General features: G+C 42.7%; 1 protein-coding gene across 6 annotated transcripts in view; it reads left to right on the top strand.

Annotated features, from left to right (window-relative positions):
* Positions 1-681: 681 nt before the first annotated feature.
* The window catches only part of PRDM5 (PR/SET domain 5), a 158,354-nt gene continuing 143,015 nt past the window's right edge, over positions 682-16,020 (top strand). For 2 of the 6 annotated variants that reach the window (XM_037509503.2, XM_037509507.2), the window contains exons 1-2: positions 686-981; positions 12,004-12,087. In XM_037509503.2, the coding sequence (XP_037365400.1) occupies positions 889-981; positions 12,004-12,087 (177 nt within the window). In that variant the 5' untranslated portion in view covers positions 686-888. Of the gene's footprint in view, positions 982-8,803; positions 9,099-9,570; positions 9,645-10,266; positions 10,324-12,003; positions 12,088-16,020 lie in introns of those variants that run through there. The other 4 variants (XM_054694520.1, XM_054694519.1, XM_054694518.1 and 1 more) reach the window with 4 other exon arrangements.

Genomic DNA, 16,020 nt, shown 5'->3' on the forward strand with positions numbered 1-16,020 from the left:
GAGAGGGCTCAAGAATAGTGGATCTTGGCCACTGTGAGGACTTCCCATGGGTCATGGAAACATAAGAACAGGTTTTTCTGCAATTCATGTGTTACTTAAGTCATTGCGTGTCACATTTGGAATGAACTTGAAATGGATGCGTTGCAGGCTGCAGACTCTTTCTCTGTACATTAACCAACATCCTTGCAGGTCCCCTTCAGGTCCAAACCTCTGCAGCAAACGTGATAGAGAGCTGCCTAACTCCTAAGTGAGAAGGACCTAATCGTGCGGGCGCTCAAGGACTGTTCTCCACAGTCGGAGAGGGCGCACTCCTGCAGGCTGCAACTTGTGAAAGTGTTTCTGGAGGATGTCCCGGCTATGTCAAGGGCCCTTTCCTTTTGCTTCTGAAAACTGGACAGGGGAACTCCCCGACCGGCGGACTGGCAGACCTGGAGCTGCACTGGAGGCCGGCGCGCAGCTGGACTCCGGGGGCGGGCGCGCCGCGCGCCAGGCTCGGGGTGCAGGCGGGTGTGCGCGGCCGCGGGCCTCGGGTTTCGAGGCCCGGAGGTCAGCGCTGCTCCGGGCTCCGCGCCCGGGCGCGGGTCCGAGCCGCCAACTTCGGGCCAATCAGCGCGCGGCGTCCCGGCGCCCGCAGCGCCCCGGCCCGCGCCCCCCGCGCCCCCGCGGCAGCAATGGCAGCAGCGTCCACGGCGGCTCCGGGCCGAGCCCGACCGGGGACGAGGAGGGGCTGAGCCGCGGGGGATCCTGGAATCGGCGGGGAGGTGGGGATTCTGGGAGGAAAACTCCATTTCCTCCTTCCCCGCCGGCCTCTGCCTCCAGCCGGGTACCCCAAATTTCGATGTGCCGCTTCCCGGGCGCACAGCGCCGGTGCTGAGCGCGGCGGCGAGAATGCTGGGCATGTACGTGCCGGACAGGTTCTCCCTGAAGTCTTCCCGCGTCCAGGACGGGATGGGGCTCTACACCGCCCGCAGAGTGAGAAAGGTGGGTGCCCCGGCGGCGGCCTGCGCGCTGCGCGCCTCCCGGGGTCGCTCCGCCGCCGGGCCGGGGGCGCCGCGGGGTTCTGCCCTGATCCCCCCTCGCGGGCGCCGGGGCCCAGGGGCCCAGGGGCGGCGGGGCGGCCTCTGCTCGCTGCGCCCCGCGGGCGGCCCGGCCAGCGCCACGTAGGTGTCGGCGGGGCGCGCTCCGCTGCCGGACGGTCCAGGGGCGGAACTGCCGGCGGCCGCCCTGGGCGAGAGTCTTTCCTCCCGCCCGCAGGAAGTGGGTCGGCACGGAGCCTCCCTCTTCCTCGCCGGGGGAGTGAGCGGCCCCTCGGTATTGGCGAGGGCGCGCGGGGGCGCGTGTCCTCCAGGCGCGCACTCAGCCCCGCCGCCGGCTCGCTTCCCTTCGGGGGAGTCTGTAAGCACAGACACCCCGCTTTTGCTGTGCGGATGGGGGCGGGGGTTCTCTCCGGATGGGGCGGGGGCGCTGTCCGGATGGGGCGGGGGTGCTGCCCGGTGCGCAGCTCCTGGCAGGCCTTAGCGTCTCCGCTGGCCCAGACTGTAGCTCTTTCCTGCCTGCCAGTCTGGGTCAGATGGATTTCGGGAGATGCCAACTGGATCATCTTTGAAGCTTTGATTACCCCCACTTCCCTGCGTTTTAGGGTACTTTTTTATGACCAGAACTCTCCTTCCTGGAAGCTTGAGGCCATGTGAGCAGGCGCTGTCCTGTCCTTAAGGGTGCACTTGGAAATGGTGTGTGTTGAAAGCAAAGGCCTACGAGGAGAGATGACTGGAAAATTCCAGACATTTGTATTTGGTGAGACTTGGAGTCTGAATCGTTTCGCAGGGTATGTAAAACCTGCAGCGAGGAAGGCAGGGTGGTGACAGATATCTTTTAATGAGCACTTATTTTGTGCCCAGCCCCTCCTTGGTACTTTACCTGCATTGGCACCTAATGGCACAGTGCTCTCCTGAGAACAGTGTTTAACCTCATGTAAGATGGGAGTACTGTGAGATTCATTCTCCTGCTGAGTTAGGCTTCAAATCCATGGCTTCTGAGCCCACAGCTCATGTTATTTCCAGATCTATCCCTAGCAGCTTCCTGGCACCCCACTCCACTCCTTGCCCCTCTGTTAGATATGTTGAGGAATAGAGATTTGACCAGGAACAGGTTTGTTCGGGGAAGGTGTGCTCATCAGATGCTCCCAGGATTCACAGAGAGACACCAGGGGGCCTTTCATCTGAAATAATCTCCTTCCCAGCCCCCCAACACACCCCTATCTGGAGAGAAAGGCTGCCAAGTGATTTGGAAAGCCTTCATTGACCTCATAATCTATGCATGATCTATACTTTCACCCCCATGGTGAAAATGGAAAAAATATAACCTGTACTTACTTTTGCAAATGAGAGCTTGGGAAAATGCTCAAAGGAGAAAAACAGGAGTGACCTTTTGTCTTGATTCAGGTGCAGTGGATTAGGGGCGTACTGGATAAGAAGGGCCATAAAATGATGTTTCTGTCAAATAGATAAATGTTAAAATCAGCATTTATTGAAAGCAAAAGTTGAAATTCTGCTTGAATTCTTTCTTACGAGATATGAACATCCCCACAAGTTTTTTGGAAAGTCTGAGGCCTAAATGTAATGACTTAAAAAATTAAAGAGAGTACTTAGAAATTATTTTATTGTTATGACTAGTAATATACTAAAACATTCAACTAGTAGTAGTAGCACTTTTCCTTAATTCCTATTTTTTTTCTTTCTATCAGTTAGGTTTTTAGAAACAACTAATGTACATTCTTTCGATTTTTTTTAAACCACCTTTTCCCCCACCCCCCATCTATTTGGTTATTTGGAAGCTTTAAATTATTTATTGGCAGAGAATGAACAGCTTCCAAAATTATCAGAAATTGCTGCATTTTACTAGCTGAAACTAAATACACTTTATCTCTTTTTGACTTATGTAACTTCAACATGTTAAACAGAGATTTTCATCCAGATTATATTTAGAATGCTTACCTATATTTCCAAGTGAATATACAGATATTTACAAGATATCTAAATTACTTACTAGTATTGACATAGTTTAGTTCTGTCCTCAAGGTGAGCAATCATAAGGTCGTGGACTGTGGACAGATTAATGGAGGCAGAAATGACCTTGAAGGAGGCCTCAGCTCTTTTGCCATCCCAAGGCTGAGGATAAAGCTGAAGTAGAATAGCAGATATTAGCTGTATTGTAAGGCAAATGCTGAATATTGATGTATTCTTTACCTGTTTTCATATCGTTTTTCCTGATTATTAATATTTTCCAAGTTATCTTTTATGAGGCTTACCTGTCCATATATCAAATGGTCTGGAAAGAGTGTTTCAGTAGTACGGAGTGAGGCTGGTTTCTTCTGGAGGCTCAGCTGAGAGGTCTTCTTCCTTGCCTTTTGTAGATTTCCCGAGCCTGCCCACATTCCCTGACTGGTGACTTCCACTGCTTGGTTCATCACACCCCCTCCTCACATTATAAATCACACCTCCTCCTTCTCCTCTTAGAAAGACCTGGCGATTAGATTAAATTGTCTCCATCCAAATAATCTAGAAAAATAACTCCGTTAAAAAATCTTTCATATAACCCCCATCTGCAGATCCCTTTTACTATGTAGGTGATAACATACTCACAGATTCTGGGGATTAGTATGTGGGGACTAGTATAATTCTTGCCTAGATCCCTGGGAAATATTACAGGAATTCACTGGGTGAATCTTTCCCCACACACATAAATCTGCAGTTTATCCAAGTTTATTCCTAATAATCTGCACCCCCGAAGATCTACCCTATTTGTTCATGTTCTGCCTTGCTTTCAGTGTTCTGGCACAAGGTCACACGGTTAGTGTTCCTGCAGAGAAACTTCAAGAGCGGGTCTCTTATGAGGAGCAGGAGAAAGTATGACCATGAGAGGAAGAAAGGGAACTCTAGAGTCGGACACTTTTCTAAATGGTCATGTCAACAGAACTCCAGAAGAATTCTCATTTGCACAGGCTCATTTTCCAGCGAAGGCAAGGAAGCCCGGAGAAGGTTTGCAGGGGATCTGGCCACTAACAGCTGCCTTCTCAAGCTCCTGGACTTTCCCGCTACCCACTCCTGTCTTTCAAACCAGCATGCCTTGATTCTCAGGGATTTACCTCAAAGATTCTCAGCAAGGTCCAATCCTGAATGCTTGAAAAAAACCTTTCATACTGGATTTGTGAAAATATGACAAGAGTTAAAAAGAAAGACAAGTTGTGCAAGTTTAGGAAAACATGAGGAAACCTAAAGTAGAACAGCAAATAAAAACAAAGGAAAAGCACTATGCATAAACGTTAATATAAGTCTAGTTTTTGGTGGAATAAGGCATTTTGATCACCTTTTTTTTATTTTAAAGATTTATTTATTTATTTGTTTATACAAGCACTGGGTACAGTCAGAAGCGCTGGTGGGTGAGAGAATTCACCAGAGCCAGAGCAGGGAGCAGAACAGGCAGACTGATGAAATATACTGCTGAGGGGAGCAGCGGGTGTCAGGAGAGGTCTGTGCACCATGTGGGACCCTCGCTGGCAGCTGGGGATTGAACCGGCACTGCAGAGGCTGCGGGCAGCTTCACAGCCCAGCGCTCAACCACTGCGCCACCAGGGGAGGCCCAGCTGATAGCTTTGAAGTGACTCTCTGAAGAAATGAGGAGTCTTTATACTGGGGCTAAAATTCTGCCAGTGGATGTTTGCTTGTATTTCCTGGTAGCTGATGATAACTTAATCTGGAAACATAACCAGAGGGAAAGTAATCCGTCTGTCTCTTTTTTGTGTTCACACATTCACACTGTGCAATCGCCACTCAGCGCTGCTTTTTTGTTTCCTGGTATTTTCAAACTTTTAAAAATTGTCTAATCCAATTAAGCTATTGTTTTCTCAGAAACCTCTTTTTTTTTTTTTTTTTTTTTTTTTTTTTTTTTGTGAGAACAGCAGCTACAGCGAATTCTTTCAGCACCTTCATTGAGCCACTGGGGGTGTCAGGCTCTGTGTTGGTGACTACTGACAGAAACATTTCCAGTTTTTCACTCAGCCCTGCAAGTTGGTGGGTGGCCTTTATCATCCTGGAGGACAGATGAGGGAATTAGTTTTGAGGAAGGTTGTGTCAATAAGAAGTAGGCCAATCAGAAATTGAATCCAGATCTTTCCATGTGCCCTTTATCAGTACTTGTTCTCATAAGACCCTGTTTCTAGTCCTACATACCGCAAATATAGACAAACACCTACTCACACACTTTAAAAGTTAATGTTCAACATCACTTGCCATCAGGGAAATGCAAATCAAAACTACCATGAGATACCATCTTACACCAGTGAGAATGGCACATATTAAAAAAACTAGCAACAACAAATGCTGGCGAGGGTGTGGAGAAAAAGGAACTCTTCTGCACTGTTGGTGGGAGTGCAAACTGGTCCAACCACTGTGGAGAGCTGTGTGGAGATTTCTGGACCTATTAAACATAGAGCTTCCATATGATCCAGCAATTCCACTCCTAGGTATTTACCCAAAGGACACAGAAACATCAATTCCAAAGAACACCTGCACCCCTATGTTTATAGCAGCACTATTTACAATAGCTAAGCTTTGGAAACAACCCAAATGCCCAAAAATAGATGACTGGATCAAGAAGATGTGGTACATATATACCATGGAATATTACTCAGCATTCAAAAAAGATAAACACATGCAATTTGCAGCAACATGGATGGCGCTGGAAGGGATCATGCTCAGCGAAATAAGCCAAAAAGAAAAAGAAAAATACCGGATGGTCTCACTCATAGCAGGAATCTAGAAAACTTAAATAAGGGACCAGGAAAATGAATATAAGAAAGTGAAAATCAAAATCAACAAAAAACTATGAACCAGAGACACTTTTAGGGGGGCGGGGGTGGGAGGGGAGGGATTGGGGTCAGAATGGGGGGCTGCAATTGTATGGGGAATATAACAATAAAATTTATAAAAAAATAAAAAAAAAATAAATAAAACTGCTTTCCTACTTTAAAAAAAAAAAAAAGTTATTTTACAAAAAAAGAAACGTTAATTCCTCATCTATCATTTCTCATTCAACAGTACCCTATGGCATTCTTCCAAGTCATCTATTTTGGCTCAAATTTATTATTTTTACTGAGTGTGACTGTGGTCTACGCTGTGCATGTGCCATCATTTCTATTTAGTCAGGTCTTTTAGAAATTACTCAATAAATCTCTGTAGGAAGAACTATCCTGGCCCTTTAGAATCCTGGCCTTGGCTGAGTTTGCATTCTAGGGTCTCCCCAGTGGTGCAGCTGGTTGAACCCCGCCCTGTGAAGCTGTCCACAGCCTTTGCAGCGCTGGTTCGATTCCCGGCCAGCCAGGGAGAGTCCCACATGGCGCAGCAGACCTCTCCTATCTCGCCCTGCTGCTCCCCTCAGCAGTGTGTTTCAGTCAGTCTGCCTGTTCTGCTCCCCACTCTGTCTCTGGTGAATCTTCTCACCCTCCCGCGCCTCTGGCCTGTACACCAGCTCTTGTATAAATAAATAAATCTTTAAAAAAAGTTTGCATTCTAGTGAAAGGACATAGAAAATGAACAATGAACATATTCGATTAATTTTATACTAGGTGGAGATGGGGTATGTTTGTAAGTAGTTCTCTCTCTCTAAATGGGGAGCTGGTAAAAGTCACTTTGTCCCTTGGAGACATTAGTGCCCTCAGCAAGGTCACTATTCTGGAACTGAGTGGAGATAGGGATGCAGCTTGTACTTGCCCAGACAGGAGGAACAGTAGGGACAGCAGGGAGAAGACACTGGCTCACTTTTTTAGGAACATACTTTGTTGGAGACCTAATTGTACTGCAAGAGCACACGCATGCAGAGCCGTGTAACACTGAAATATAATTATGTTCTAAGTGGGGCTTCTAGGCTCCTTCTGTGAGAAACCATCATCATTTCACATGGAAATGATTCCACTGCAGATTGATTCACTCTGCTATAACCTACTTCATTTATATGTATGTTTTCTTATTTGCTGAACCCTTTCAAAGAAAATAACAGACATTAAGACAATTCTCCCATAAATACTTCAGCATAAAAATGTACTCCTGAATAACCATAGTATCATTTTAATATCTATAAAAATAACAATTTCCTCATGTCTTCTACTTCCATCCCATTTTCAAATTACGCCAGTTGCCGCAATGTTTTTATATATTTATTTAAAAATATTTTTCAGCCACCATCTAGTCAAGGGGCACATTACATTTTGTTATGTCTGGAAAATCTCTTATGAGACTCTCCTTGTCCCACTTCCTTTTATCAGGAACAGTGACTTTCTGAAGAGCTCAGATCACTTGCTTGTGGAGTATCTCGCAAGCTGGACTTACCTAATTATTTTCCCAGGGTTTTATTTTAAAAATATTTTTTGGGCTTCCCCTGGTGGCACAGTGGTTGAGCGCTGGGCTGCGACGCTGCCCGCAGCCTCTGCAGCGCTGGTTCATTCCCCAGCCGCCAGCGAGGGTCCCACAAAAAAAAAAAAAAAAAAATTATTCACAGTAAATCATTTTTATTACATCACAATCTTTAAGAATAGTGCAATTCATGATAATTACAGATCACGTCACAACACATCTGCCCATGCATATTTGAAAGTTATTTTTAATTAAAAAGTGTGGTTTTAGTTAAATTTAATTTTTGATATCACCAACATTCCTAGATCAGCAGAATCAAATGGTGCAGATCAGTTGGGTACACTGTATATATCTCAACACAAACAAGTGCAGTGTAAAAAATGTACATGTTTCAGCTTACACCATACAAAAATAGTTAAAATACAGTCCAGGTAAATATGTTGCATTAAGGAATAGTATATGTAAAAATAATGCAAGAGAAATTGGCACTCAAAGGAAAAATTTGAAAGTCTTTTCAGTGTGAAAGCATAAGAGATTGAAATTGGAAATTTGTGGATAAAACATTATAAAAGTCATTTAGCTCTATGAGGGGGGAAGCCCCCTTTAAGTAATTAATAATTTTGTCTCTTCTCAATTCATCTAAATTGCCTATCACACTAAACTGGCAAGTATTAATTAATCTAATTATGACTACTTTTCAAGACCTGATGTGAAAAATATCTTTAGAAATAGAAAGAAGTGGCTTTCATTTTTCTGAAGAAATTTGCAGCTACCATTTGTATGCTGTTCAATTTCTCATGCTGCCCAGTATTAAATAGAAGTTACTAAATCTAATTCTGCTTTAAAGTAATTGGTGGGTTTTAAAATTTTTAATATATAGTTATCAAGAAATGATTGCTTCTGGACAAATGGAAATTATAGTTTTTATTGCCTTAAAAAAAATCCCCATATATTTAGGAAAAAATGGTTAGAAGAAAAAAAAAATCACTGGAATGCCCATCTGGTGAACTTGTGCAAACTTGATATTAAGTTTCTGTGTATATTAGAAATATACTCAAAGGGGCCTCCCTCGTGGCACAAGGGGGTTAATAAGCACTGCACTGTGATGCAATCCCCAGCCTCTATAGCATGAGTTCGATCACCGGCTGGCCAGGGAGCTACCCACATGGTGCAGCAGACCTCTCCTGTCTCGCCTTCTGCTCCCCACAGCAGTGTATTTCAGTCAGTCTGCCTATTCTGCTCCCCACTCTGTCTCTGGTGAATCCTCTCACCCCCCCACATCTCTGGCCTGCACCCTAGCTCTTGTATGCATAAATAAATAAATCTTAAAAAAAAAGAAATCTACACAAAGTTTCTGTGTATATTAAGACAAAATTGTGCATTGGTAGCAAAGGTTTTGACAACCTATAAAGTCAGGTTCCAAATTCCTATGCAGTGTGACTAAGTTAAAACAGAATCTAGAATCCTAATTGGAATATTCTCTGAAATTCTACGATGCACTTCTACTCCAATTTAACCTGCAGATTTACCCAACATTATCTAGGTGTAGGGTGTAGGGACTTACATCACTCCTCTTCATTTCTATGTAGGAGAAGAAATGGCCATATTTCAGCAATTATGGGACATAACTGAAGGCATTTTAAAGATTCTTGAATTTCTGAAGTAGCCAGGCAATTTTTTTTAAAGACAGTGGTAATTATCATTTATTATGTAAATTTGAAAGTTTTGACCCGTTGTTTGTAGAGCTTTCTAAAGGGAAGAGCTAACCCTAAAGATAACAGCAGTGTTATCTAATCCTCATGGGCTGAAAGATAAAATCCCAGGGCTTTATTTAATGTGCTTCTCTACGTATTTCTTCTAATCTGGGAGGTGTAGACATATTTGACAAGGGTACATCATGAAGTGATGCTGGTTTACTTCGTAGTGCATTCTAGCAGGGAGTAATGATATGTTTTCCCGCTGACAGTGCTGGCGGTGGATTAACCTAATTTTCCTATTGTAAAAATACTTGTCCTTGACTGATAATCTCTGAACTGATACACTATGATTATCTACCCACCTCTTACCTAATGATTTTAGCATCCATTGATAATCCTTACCTGAATTGGTTATATTACTAGATTTTCAAAATGGTTTAACTCAAATATTCCTCCTTTATTTATAGATTGGCATTTCTCTGTAAAGAACTTTCTCTCCATTTCTACTGTATGGTTATTCTGAACTGGGGTTATTGAAAAGGTAGGAGAAGAAACTTTGTTCTTTCTCTTAAGTTTAATAAGTCGTTTTTATTTCCTTTTCCTTTTCTTTTGGTAGTGTGTTTCAATCAATTACACTCTTATTCTTTTTGATTCTCCAGTTGTTCTAAGATTGGACTTCTAATAGATTTTAAGAGCTGGACAGAATCTTAGAAAGCAACTAATCCCCATTTCTGAGTTTTATTGGTGAAGAGACTGAAGCCAGAAGTTTATGACATGCTAATCTAGTTATGACTATGTTAATAAGTCACAGCTAATAAATGATAGAGCAGAATTATGATCCAGATCTCTTATAGCCTCAGCTAGTGATTTGACCAGAACAACTGAGATCTGAGAGATCTCTCTGCAGTAAATCTTGCTTTTAACTTCTTACTAATAGCATTAAGTGATATTGTTAGGGGGAAAAGGATGTCCTAAAGCTAATTCTATACAGGCTTTGTGGACTCCACCCCCACCCCAGGCCAAAGCCAAAGACACTGGGAACTCCAAATCCCATCACCACCAAAGGGAAGGTGGCTGGGACCTGAGGGTGGGTTAAGCAGCCAAGTGAGTATAAAGACAGACACATGGGCATTGGGGGGTCCCCCATTTTGGCTTTCCACCAGCTCGCAGCGTCTGGCCAGCTCTGAGAGTGACTTTGGGTTTCCAGGTCGGCGGATCGGGTAGGACGCATTAAAGACTTTATTTCCCTATTTTCTCCCTGAGTTGTACATTTTCCTTATTTCCTTTTCCCTTGTAAATAAACCTTTTATTAACCTTTTGTGTGCGCCTGTAGTGGAGTATTCAAAAGTCCCTTTTAAGCTCGCAGGTGAGGGCCCACACCCAGGCAACCCGTTCAATATTGGGGCTTTCCTATAACGATATGAGAGAAAATGGCTTACATGTTTGCAATCATACATATTTTTCTTTATTAGAAGTTACTGCCTAGTCCAATGGGTGGCAGATTAAAGAGACTACTTATCTCAGTAGTCAATAGTCTCCCCCTTTTGTTTGATGTGCTTGTGCTTGGGTTACTTAGGATTATAGTCTTTTTTCACTCTTGTATTATTTTTATTGAGGTAGCATTGGTTTACAGCACAGCTTATGATTTGGAGGTACAGGTCCACACCTTTTTAGATGCATATTTCCACACCATACCCACCACCAAAGGGTGATAGTGTCTGTAGATATTTCCTGCCCCCAAAGTAACATTACAGCACCCGTGTCCTGGGTCTGCCATCATTTGTGTGTTCTTACTCTTTCCTTCCTCTGTAGAAAGAGTGGCTGGGTTAGCTGTTCGTAATAACTTGAGGCTTTAAAGTTATTTAAACTCCTCCTCCCAGGAGTTAGTTGTCTGATATTTATTAAAGAGTTGTTATTCCTTGAAGTATATCATTGTGGAGCTTATTTTCCCCCAAATGTGTTCATCAGAAGTGCGGCTGGATTTGTTGGGTTTTTTTCCCCCACCTCTTTGTGAAGGGCCAGGTCCTGCTGGAGAAGGTTACGTCCATGTCAGGAGGATGTGCAAAGGCAGGCTTGGCCAGTTTCCTCTGTGTGTGCAGCGTGTCCCGTGGACACCCGCTAGTTCCCTCGGCCCTCTAGCTCCTCTTTCCTGCCTCACTAAGAGGAGGGTGGCACTGACTCCTTGAGCTTGCCTGGCCATCCCTCCCGGGAGAACCCCAGGCCAGCTGTTCTGGTCAGCATCAGTAGTGTCACTTGGGACCGTGTGGAAATGTAACTCCCCGAGCTCCCCTGCCAGAGATTCTGACTCTAATAAAGCCCAGGATTCTGTATTTCAAACAAGTTCCTCCAGTGATTCTCGTGCAGGTGGGCTTGAAAGCACCGGGAGAAACCCTGCCTGGCTGTTTGGAAGGTTGGCAGGGGAATCCAAACTGTATTTATGAATGGGCTTTCTCAGAATGGCAAGCCTACTTCTTGCTTGTTCATGATTGGGATGAATTTATGATTTTTATGGAAACCAGGTGATTTTCTGCCTGGTGGGCTCGTCTCACAAGTCAGGCAGAACTCCAGGCTTGTCGTTTTAAGCCCCATCGCCAGAGGCTGCAGAAGATTGAAACATGTCAGTACAATGGTTAGAACCTGGTCAGAATTTGAATGTTAAGCAGTTGAGCCTTTTTATGTTGACTCCTGTGTTATGAATTCAGGCTGTGAGGCTAAAAGCAGATTATGATGGATTTTAAATATGTAAATAGTTATGTTGTGTAAATTAGCTAAATATTTTAAATGCTTTTCCAGCATAAGCCACAATGATTTGAGGAAAAAAATTCCCAGAATAGAAATCGTAATTGATCATAATTACTAGATAGTTATGCTAACTTTTCAACATAATCGTCACTGTACAGGGTGAAAAGTTTGGACCATTTGCTGGAGAGAAGAGAATGCCTGAAGACTTGGACGAAAACATGGATTACAGGCTGATGTGGGAGGTGAGAATGGAATTGTTGATTCAGATATTTAAAGTCTGGTTCTCTACTCTTTTGTGTGCATTTACAAGGCAAAGTTAATCAATGTTGATTTCAATTGACTAATGAGGATACCAGAGTAGCTTGAAAGTTTAGCATTAAAAAGAAATACTGTTGAAATATCTTACTAGACAATTCTTGTAGAACTCTGAGGCTGCTAGTTCGTCATTGAAAAGGAAGTTTTCCGTGGGTAAGGATGTTTAGATTTCAAAGGAAGCATGTCCTTATACTGGATTTAGAATTTGACTTCTGTAAATGAAATTATCCCTTTCCTCTAACTTTATTTCCCAATTGCAGTCCTAATTGCACAGTCACAATTCTTTGTTCTACGTTGGCATGGAAATTCCACTTTAAAATGTACCTTGCCTTTAACATATATTTTATTTTTTAAAACATTTTCTCCCATTCAAGTGGGTGTCTTTTTCTTTTCTTTTTTTTAAAGATTTATTTATTTATGCATACAAGACCTGGGGTGCAGGCCAGAGGTGTGGGGGGTGAGAGGATTCACAAGAGACAGAGTAGGGAACAGAACCGGCAGATTGACCAAAATACACTGCTGAGGGAGCAGCAGGCCAATCAGGAGAGGTCTGCTGTGCCATGTGGGTAGCTCCCTGACCGGGGATCAAACTTTTGCTGCAATGGCTGCACATGGCTTACTAGGTTGCACTTTAACCCCTTGTGCCACCAGGGAGGCCCTGAAATATGGTTTTTAAAGAAGTGATTGGTTGGGTATTAAATTGGATATTTTGTTTGGATTTTTTTTCCTTTATTGCGGTTACTTTGTGATCACAGCTGTTCTGCTGTCTGGGAACTTGATTCAGCACCAGGTTTCCAATATGTTTTAGAAAACATTTAGAAAACATATTCTGATATGTTTTGGAAAAAATGTTTTCACTTGTTTAAAATCTTTTATTTTTCTTTATTGTTTATGGAAATCCTTTTAGGTATTTGAAACAAAGAAGTCTTTTTACCAAATGTTTTTATGTAGCAGATGATGATAACATTTTGTTTTAGGTTCCAAATGGAACTACTTAGTTTAGATGTTTGTGGAAAAATACCACCTAGGAAGCACGAGAACACTGGGAATCCTCATTGACAGAGAGAGTTCCTGCTACACTGCCATCTAGCTAGGGATAAAGCTGGCTGAGTGTTGCATGTCCTGGAAGTTCCTGCATTTGCTCTGTGGATGTCATTTGTCTACTCTTAACAAGATGGCGCCTATCAGTAGGTAGTCAACTTCCCGCCATCCATCTAGACCTGACATGTATCTAGGAAAATGCCAGAGTCTAGGTCAAGTAGCTTGGTTGGAAAGAAAAAAACAATATTAGTGGGAATTGGTAGAAGTTTTAGCATTTATTGCACAAATAAAAATGCAAGCATTTCATGAAATTAGTTCATATTTACTATGTTTTTTAGACTTCTGTGTAAGATAAAAAGTAAGACATGAAGGTTATTGTATTTTTATCTTAATTTTGTATATTTAAAAAGTAAAGTTTAACAATTTTAAAATTAAATATTCCTTTTAATTTCAATTTAAAAACCTGAGGTTGTGTGATTTCCCCACCCCCATTTAAAACTGCTTATTTGTTAGGACTACATTTACTGTTGCATCATGTGGGATGGGGCTGTATTGTAAGTGTGTGTCAAGCATGTGTATTGTTTCTATTATTTTATAGAAATAGATCACCTGGGCCTCCCCGGTGGTGCAGCGGTTGAGCGCTGGGTTGCGAAGCTGCCGGCGACCTCTGCGGCGCAGCGGTTCGATCCCCAGCTGCTCCCCGGCCACCGGAGGAGGGTCCCACATGGTGTGCAGACCCAGACCTCTCCTGCCGCCCGCTGCTCCCCTCAGCAGTGTACTTTGGTCCTTCTGCCTGCTCTGCTCCCCGCTCTGGCTCTGGTGAATTCTCTCGCCCTCCCGCGCTTCTGACTGTACCCAGTGCATGTATAAACAAAACAAACAAACAAACAAATAAATAAATAAATAAAAAACATGCCTCTATAAATAAAAAAAAAAAAATTAAAAAAAAAAAAAAAAGAAATAGATCACCAGTTTAATCTCTGTCAATAAAAAATTTCAAATGAATTTTTGAAAATAAATGATTTTTTTTCCCTGTGTACCTAGGTCACATTGTAATCTGAGTATTTTATGCAGATAATCTGAGTTACAATGATACTTTTGTAGACTGTAGTTAGTAATTATGTAGAAATAATTATTGAAAATGTGCTTCTACATAGTGTGTATTTTATGTATTTATATTACAAAATGATTATTTTAATTATTCTATCATAGCTTTCTACCTTAAAAATGGGAATTTTTAAAAAAGATTTATTTATTTATGCATATAAGAACTGGGGTACAGGCCAGAGATGTGGAGAGGGGGTGAGACACAAAGATATGGAAAGACATCCCCTGCTCATGGATTGGAAGAATTAGCATTTTCAAAATGGCCATCCTACCGAAAGCAATTTACAAATTCAATGCTATTCCAATAAAAATTTCAATGACATTCTTTCCAAGAAATAGAACAAATATTGATGAAATTCATATGGAGCCACCAAAAACCCCTAATAGCCAAAGCTCTCCTGAAAAAAAAAAAAAAAAAGAAGGGAATGGAGGCACCACACGTCCATATTTCAAACTATACTACAAAGCCATAATAATCAAAACTGCATGGTATTGGAACAATAACAGACACATGGACCATTGGAACTAAATAGAAAATCCAAAAATAAACCCACAGATTTATGGTCAACTAATCTTTGACAGAAGAGCAAAGAATATGCAATTAAAAAAAAGAGAGACAGAGTGGAAAACAGAACAGGCAGACTGACGGAAATACACTGCTGAAGGGAGCAGCAGGCGAAACAGGAAAGGTCTGCTGTGCCATGTGGGTTGCTCCCTGGGTGGCTGGGAATCAAACTCGTGCTGCAGAGGCTGTGGATTGCTTCATAGTGTGGTGCTTAACTCATTGTGCCACCAGAGAGGCCCGACTTTTCTCCTTTTCATTTGCCTATTTTTTTCTTCTTTTTTTTTTAGTGTGTCTTAAATATTGCTTTTTAATAAACAGGCGATTTCAAGTTTGTTAGGGCATTATAGATATTTTCAAGTGTAGAAATGAAATCCTCTAGAAGTTAGCTTTTCAGAAATTGTATTGTTCTCTGTGGAATTTTTAGCTATGATTATGGACCTAAAATGTTCTTTTTTTTTTTTTATAAATTCTTTTTTTCTTTTTTTTAAGATTTATTTATTTGTTTATACAAGCACTGGGTACAGTCAGAAGCGTGGGAGGGTGAGAGAATTCACCAGAGCCAGAGCAGGGAGCAGAGCAGGCAGAAGGACTGAAGTACACTGCTGAGGGGAGCAGCGGGCGGCAGGAGAGGTCTGCGTGCCATGTGGGACCCTCCTCCGGTGGCCGGGGAGCAGCTGGGGATCGAACCGGCGCCGCAGCGGCTGCGGGCAGCTTCGCAACCCAGTGCTCAACCGCTGCGCCACCAGGGAAGCCCTAAAATGTTCTTTTATTAGAGATTTCAACTATGACTTTGCTGACATCTGATCTGAAAATAAGATGGTCAGTTTTATTTTAACTGGCTCTTATAACTAATTCCTTACTTTGTTCTTGTCTTTCATGTGACCAGAGATTCTTGCATACCACATGTTATGATTTCCTGGGCAGTTTACATGAAGTTGGTCAAAAGATAAGGTTATTTTAATTGAAATCATCTTCAAATATCCTAGAGTTAAAAACCAGTACCAGCAGTGGAAAAGCAACGGATTATTAAGTCAGAAACTTATCCCAGGAACAGAATATGGTTACTACAGCAGCTGGCCACATTAAGGAGCTGAGCTAAACAAATGATACCTTGCTTCTTCCCCTAGCTAGTCTAGCTCCACTGATG

This window comes from Talpa occidentalis, unplaced genomic scaffold, assembly GCF_014898055.3.
Source record: "Talpa occidentalis isolate TD23 unplaced genomic scaffold, MPIMG_talOcc4v2.1 talOcc4.13, whole genome shotgun sequence".
NCBI lineage: Eukaryota > Metazoa > Chordata > Mammalia > Eulipotyphla > Talpidae > Talpa > Talpa occidentalis.